At 36.6% G+C, this 7770-nt stretch overlaps 1 protein-coding gene across 1 annotated transcript in view; it reads left to right on the forward strand.

Moving 5' to 3' along the window:
* The window catches only part of NAPG (N-ethylmaleimide-sensitive factor attachment protein, gamma), a 38769-nt gene extending 31275 nt beyond the window's left edge, over window positions 1-7494 (forward strand). The window contains exons 9-12 of the mRNA XM_006897011.1: window positions 2359-2437; window positions 4331-4410; window positions 5800-5929; window positions 7351-7494. Of these exons, the coding sequence (XP_006897073.1) occupies window positions 2359-2437; window positions 4331-4410; window positions 5800-5929; window positions 7351-7494 (433 nt within the window). The remainder of the gene's footprint in view (window positions 1-2358; window positions 2438-4330; window positions 4411-5799; window positions 5930-7350) is intronic.
* The last annotated feature ends 276 nt before the right edge of the window (window positions 7495-7770 follow it).

The raw sequence follows: 7770 nt of genomic DNA on the forward strand, positions 1-7770 counted from the left end.
TCTACAACAGTGGCACCATATAGCATTTGTCCCTTTGTGACTGAGATACCTCACTCAGCATAATGTCCTCCAGGTTCACCCATTTTGAATAATATTGCATGAGTTCCTTATTTTTCAATGCAGCATAGTATTCCATTGTGCGAATATACCACAGCTTCTCTACCCATTCGTTTGTTGATGGGCATTACGTTTCTTTACAAATTATCATAAACCTAGCAGCTTCAAACAATACTCATTTGTTATCTGTTTCTTTAGGTCTTGAGTCCTTGTACAGCATAGCTCAATCCTTTGATCAATGTCTTACAACTAAAATCAATTGAAGTTCAAGGCCCTGTTCTTTTGTCTGTCCTTAACAGTTCAGATTGTTAGCATTTTCAACTGTTGTGTGAACTTCTAATGCAAAGACACTCGAGGTGCTTCCATAGCTTCTGTTCATTGGGAAGAAAGAAATGGTTGAAGATTGCAAAATTCATCTAGTCAGGAGTTGAGTGCTATTAAGGTAGTTCTGGAACTTAGAAAAATAATAGAATCTAATAGGGAAATAAAGATCTGACTAAAATATTATGGAATTTTATGGAATATTTTATGGACAATCATGGCTATCACTGAGAAAGGACCAAATTATGAGAGGACTTAACGGAAAATTATAGTGGTTTCTTTCCTCCTTATCCTGCCTTTTGGGTATGTACATATTGTTACCATTGAATCTCAATTGGTTGATAGCCGAAAATCACATGGGAGGAAACTGTCCACCTTCCTACCTTAGAGCAGCTGGTAGATTTGAATCTCCAGAGAGATGAGGCCTCTGGATTAGCAGTGCAACTTCCTACAGAGTAGGTTATCAGAGTTTCCTGCCTTCTGGGAAGAGAAAATACTTACTAGAGAAAAAAAAAAAGAATGTTGCTACCCCCCTTACTTGTCTTACCACCATTGCTGCCCTTATAGATATCCGGAAGCTTGCTAAGGGTGACAGACTGCAGTAGAGTATGTAGTGATGAAAGCACAGATGGAAAGAATAATCTTCATCAGAGAAGGTATATTTGGGACTTCTGGATGGAAATTCAATTGAGAAAAAAATAAGACATTAGATTAAATATTTAAATGCAGTATTGTTCTCAGCTTCACAATCAACACTCTTGGTACCAGCAGTGAAATTAAAAGATGAATTGCTCCAGAGAAGGCTGCTGTCAGGGACCACGCAAAAGTACTGAAGAGCAACAGTGTCAGTCTGGAAACCAAGGTATGCCTGATTCAGGCCATGGTCTTCAAAATTACTCGCTGTATATCAGAGAGCTGGACAATTACCAAAGATAAGATGACAAAAGAATTGATGCTTTTGAGCTATGACGCTGGAGAAGAGTATTGACCATACAATGGACTGGCAAGAGAACAAACAGTTTATCGTGGAGAAGGTGAAACAGAAGTTGCTCTTTGTGGGGAAGTTTTTGAAGCTTGTCTCATAAACTTTGGACATGTGGCCAGGAGGGACCAGTCCCTCGAGAAGGACAACATACTTGAAAGAGAGCAGGGACAGCACAAGAGAGGAAGCCCCTGGATGAGATGGATTGATGCAGTAACTGAGATAATGGGGTAGGTGTGTCAGAGACAGTGAGACTGGATCAGGTTAGAGCAGAGTTCGGAGCTATTGTACATAGGGTTACTATGAATTACAGATGACTCGACGGCATATAACAATAACATTGTTCTTAATATATTTCACAAAGGAATTTCTGGAATTTAATCCCTCATTAATAAATGACCTTTACCAAACTTTAAAATCCCAGTTTGAATAGCATATTTTTTTTCTCAGCCTGATGCCTAAAATGAGACAATTGGATATTTAAAAGTCAGATAATAGAGTATTAGTTATGGAACTATTGCTAAAATGCATACTGTCTTTGCTTTTCTAAAATCTGTATTATCAAAACCGTTACAAAGGTGACCACTATTATAGATTTTTCTCTCCTCTCATCGTCTAATCAGAGCCAAGTCATAGCTGACCCTTCGCTAGGTTTTAGAGGCTATAAATCACATGAGAGGTGATTGCCCACCTTTCTTCCTCAGAGCCACTGGTGGATTTGAATCACCAGAGAGTTAGCATCATACTTCTTTAAGGACTGCACCATCAGAGTTCCTGTTTGCTTTCTTGTGTCTCTTAAATTGAAACCAAACCATAGCTGCCTCTCTGTCGGGTTTTTAGAGGCTGTAATTCACACAGGAGGAGATTGTCCATCTTTCTCTCGTGAAGCAGCTGATAGATTCAAACCTTTGCAGTGTTGATCTTGACCACTAAGCCTCTAGTGCTCCCTGTAATTGTTTAGACTTGCTTTATTTTACATTTCTTTGTTTTATCTTCAGGTTTGATGAGGCGGCACTGTCTATTCAGAAAGAAAAAAATATTTATAAGGAAATTGAGAATTATCCAACTTGTTATAAGGTATTCTTTAAATGTCTCCTTTAGCTTTCTATTAGATAATGTTTGTATATTGTTGTAAATAGCTACCCGAAAGGGGGATTTTGTGTCTTATACTTATGGCTGAAATAGTATAGCTCTTTCTTGCTGATTGTAAATAAAAGTTCTGAGCTGAACACTGCCAAGGAACTCTGGAAAGTAATAAAAGCTGGTGTGAAACTTAGAGAGGCTTCCAATTTGAGAGTGAGTTTCCCAGATTTTATCCTTTGATTATGCAGCGTGACTCCACCTAAGAAACCCATTCCTTCTAACCTGAAAAGCTAGAAAAGAAGATCCCATTTTCCCTCCATCTTCTGCCTTTGAAGCAAGGGCGAGCTCTAGTTCTGGTGCTCCAGCAGCTAAAACAGCAGAAGAATTATAATCTGTCTGCTAGAGGAACTGAGAGAACAAAGGGAAAATCTCAGAAAGTAGGGGGCTTGAAGTAGGCCTCTTCAGTTTTTATGTGATCTCCATAAGATTAGGTGTACTCCTTACTCATATCCACTCAAAGCAAAGGATAAACCGCCATCAAAGTCCCAGACTAACAATGGTGCATGCATAAAGTAGACCCAGATAAGATACAGACAGAGCCTTGAAAACGGCAATAAGATTTAGCCCACTGGCCAAATCTCACATGCAGAGCCGACCTAGAGTCAAGTAGTAAGGACTGAACTAAGATGAAAACTGACTCCGCAAACATGAGCCTGAACGTGAGTCAAAATTCTACTTAGGGTGAATGCCAGCTCAAAAGAAACATCAGTATTCACCCAATACATAGCAGAGTCTTTTTACTAACATTCAAAAATGGTCTGGATGTAATCTCAAATTACTTGATATACAAAGAACCTGGATATTTGACCAACATTTAAGACAATTGTGAGACAACTCAGATAATCAAATTATCAAAGACCTCAAAACATCTTTTGTAACTGCTTCTTGATGTAAAAGTAAACACAGTTAAAATTAATAGTTTGAAACAATTAAGTAAATGGAAATTTTACATAAAATGCTGGATAGACTTCTTTTCATAACAGATGATAGAGGACTCACTAAGCATGAAGAAAGATAGCCATTATGTAAAATATAAAAATTGAAAAATAGTATATGAAGAACTGCTTGCCAATAAGATCTTACCAATAATATTCTCGACCATCTTACTGGTTTTGCTATTAATTTATAAATGGTGTCATTGTTTTTCTTATCCTGTTTTATTCATGCATCCTTTATCAGTTGTCTCTTTGAGAATTCCAAAGTATACCAAACAAACAAAAGAGTAAAAAAAACTCATTACATTCCCAACTAATGTTGACTCTTTAGAAATTTCTCAAATATAGGAAAGCATCTTTCAGTTACTCCTTGAATAATTAGTTTTGAATGAAAGACAAGATCGCTTGTGATTACAGAATGATGTTTACTTAAAAAAGAATAATTCCGAAGTTTAGTTGTGGAATTACAGGCTTCCATGCCCCCCTTTATTTCTTCCTTTTTCAAGATGAAATCAAAATACAAATTTAAAAGACATTTTCTTAAAAATGCATATTGTTTTCTGAGACTGTTAACTCTAAGAGTAATCCTTAGGCCAGCAATGTTAACTGAGAACTTGTTAGAAGTGGCAGAATCTGAGACTAACTGTGCCTACAAAATTAAAATGTTGGTTTTGACAAGATCTTGGTGATTTGTAGGTATGTAAGAGTTTGATAAATACTGTCTAGGATATTTCCCATTTTCTGTCCTGTAGAAATAATTACAGAATTTAAATATCTCTGTGTAACCTGAACAAGACTCCGAATATTAAGTTCTAGGTATTTTTATTACTGCCAGGATATTACTTTATTCTGTAGATATAAGTTTGCCTCATCGTCACCTTTTTTGTTCTAGAAAACAATTGCTCAAGTCCTCGTTCATTTACACAGAAATGATTATGTAGCTGCAGAAAGATGTGTCAGGGAAAGCTACAGGTAAGACATGGGGCTTTTTATCATAACTTAATTATCATTTGTTTTTTAAGCTAAGATTGGTGTTTAGACCACATGATCCTAGCTGTGAGAAACATTTGGCTTTTCTTCTAAACTTTCCAGCAGTAAAAAGCATTTAGCTTCCTTTTATGTTTAATAAATGTTTTAACAAGTTGGGTTTTATGTTGTTTTTTTCCTTGGACTTAGACTTCACTTCAGTGGGGTGAATAACTTCAATGATTTGTTTTCTTTACTTTCTATAGACAAAAAGAGCAACAAAAATATTTTTTAGGTTATATGCTGCAAGATGATGGTGGGATTTTAAGATAGTATGGAAGGCAGTTTGGCATTTCCTCACAAAACTGAACTTGAAAATCCCATATGCCTAGTTTATCCATTGCTAGTAATATATCCCATGGAAGTCAGAGCTCAGACACAAATGGAGATATGTACACCTTATTTTATAGCAGTTATTCAAACAGCAAGGATATGAAAATACCCCAAATGCCCATCAGCAAATGAATGAGTTGAGAAATTGTGGTACATTCACACAATGGAATACTCTGCAGCACCAAGGAACAATACTATATAACCTCTAAAGTCTAGAGAGCATTATGTTGAGTGAGTTAACTCAGTCTTATAAGGACAGATACACGATAGGGCCATTATTATAAAAATAGATAACTGAGCAAGAGGTGTATAGATGTTCCAAAGGAGAAGGGGAGAAATCATTAGGAAAGCAGAGGTGAGTGGGCAGATAGGATAGATAGGAGAAAGAATAGGAAAGGCTCAGTAGGGACTCAAAAAGACAGGGTGATAATAGGCATAGATTGATAGTAATTAATTATATAAAATACAGTGTAGATGAATGTTTAAAACATAATGTTCATGAATGAAATACAATGTATATGAATATCGTATATATGAATGATTGCAAGATAATTTTTAGAAGTTAGCTCTAGATAGAGCAAAATGTATATTATGTTCCTTAATATATTTTTTCCTTAAAATAATTTTAAGCAATCATGTAAAATAACACTGATCCAAAGCCCCAATATCAGCATGAAAGTAAATTATGCTGTTATAAACAGAAAATTTAAAGAAAAGGTTAGAATTAGTAGTATTCTTATTAGATGTTAAAGAGCAGGCTCAATACTGTTGACATTTGGACTTGGTATGGATAATGATATTCTGTGAAGGGCAGCCCTGTGCTTGTGGGTACTTAACAGTATCCATACCCTCCACCCACTAGCTGTCAATAACATCCCTTCATTTATAACACTCAAAAATATCTCCAGACTTTTCCAGATGTTCCCTGAGAGAGAAGATCATCCTGAGTGAAAAATCTTTGTGTTAGGTAAATGTGGGGAACGTGAATTGTTTTTATTGTAGCATACCGGGATTCAATGGAAGTGAAGACTGTGCTGCACTGGAACAGCTTCTTGAAGGATACGACCAGCAAGACCAGGATCAAGTCTCTGAGGTCTGCAATTCTCCACTTTTCAAGTACATGGATAATGATGTAAGTTGGCCCTTTTAGCTTTCTTATTTCCTCTTGAAATGAGAAAGTTTTTAATAAAGTTCTTTTTTTTTCCTTTGTACTTGTAAGATTTTCTGCCTATTTTTCACCTCAAGATTTGTAACTTTAAAAAAAAAGATTTGTAACTTAGGAAGGAACCACTGCTGCTGCATTTCACTGTAGGTTTAGGGTATTTGGATGTTTACTGATAGAAATAACTGGGTTGACCATATGCAGCATTTCAGGTGTAGCCCATTCGTTCTCTTGTCCTCTATAGGTTCAACAAGTTTTCATCTAACCACTTACTTGGTATATAAAGTTTCCTTTAGGCTTACTCTGTAAAAGAGATTTGTTGTTCTTATGTACCATGAAGTGGATTTTCAGAGACAGTACATCGCTTGCAAGGAGAATGCCCATCTTTCTCAGAACAGTTGGTGGTTTCAGACTGGGTGCCTTTGGTTTGGCAGCACAACTTCTTACCTTTAGGCCACCAGAACTCCAATATAGTAGCCTTTGTAATTAAATAGATTTATTAGAATCCCACTTTAGTGACAACCAGCTATATGATGCAAGTTATTAATTAAATATTTCTAAGCCTCAATTAACTCATCTTCTTTTTAGAAAAAAAAAAACCAAAACACAACCAAATTTATTCATTGCCTGCCCTCAAGTAAGAACTGACTCACAGTTAACACTCCAGCGGGTTTTGTTAGGCTGGAAATCACACTGGAGATGGCGCATCTTGCTCCCACAGAGCCACTGTCACATTCAGACCTCCAGAGAGACTATCTATGGACTACATGACCATAGCTCTCTAGCATCTGAAAAAGTGGAGTTGATAAAACATATCTTACAGGACTGTGGTGAAAAATAGATGCATCAGTGTGAGAAGAAGGTTTTTCTTTCAGTGAGCCATGGATATGAACTTCTATTTCCCCCCCACCCCCCCTTTTTAAGTAGATTCGTGAGCACTTGATTTGGTGTTGCAGCTTTAGAGTTCGTAGCAGCAGACCCAATTTTTGTAATGGTTGATGTAGGTGGATTTTTTCCCCCTGAATAGATTCTTATGTAGGCCATAGGATTTTGTAAACTTGTGTTTATTTTTTTTTTAAGACAAATCCTTAGCTTACACTCCTAAACAAACTTTCTTTGAAAGTGTTCTGTCCAGATTATCCCATATTCTCAAATATGTTATATAATTGACATTCTGACCAGCTGTTTTGGCCCTGTCCTATGTCAGGGTCATAAATTATCTGACAGATATCTGACATCAGAGCAATGTGGAGTTGTTTGTCTTTAATATAAATGGTAAAATTGCTTTCATTGTAGTAGAGATCTGGGATCTATAAATAGGCAATTGTTGCTGAATCTTTTCTAAGGATTCTCATTATCTAGCTTCTAAGAATATATTTTATCATTGGCAGTATGCTAAACTGGGCCTAAGTTTGGTGGTTCCAGGAGGGGGAGTGAAGAAGAAATCACCAGCAACACCCCAGGCTAAAACTGCAGGCTCCATGGCCACAGCTGCCGAAGAGGAGGAAGACGAGTATTCTGGAGGACTGTGCTAGCGTTTTACTTTTCAGCAGTGAGGAGAAAGAAAAGGAAGAATTCTAACATGTCCTTTCATGGACTTGGAACTTTGGATATTCCATAAAGTTGTTACTTGAATGCTAGTAAAGACTAATTTTTAGTTAATATTTCCTAGAATGACTCTTCTGTATCCACTTTCCATGATGCATTTTTCTTTCCATAATAAGAAATTTGTTACGGCACCAGCAGAAATAACAGAAAATGTCTTGGCATGTTTTAGTGCACTTGGTTCTAAAATGTTTGAGCCAAATGAT

Source organism: Elephantulus edwardii, unplaced genomic scaffold (genome assembly GCF_000299155.1).
Source record: "Elephantulus edwardii isolate Elephantulus edwardi_28Jun2011 unplaced genomic scaffold, EleEdw1.0 scaffold00196, whole genome shotgun sequence".
Lineage (NCBI taxonomy): Eukaryota > Metazoa > Chordata > Mammalia > Macroscelidea > Macroscelididae > Elephantulus > Elephantulus edwardii.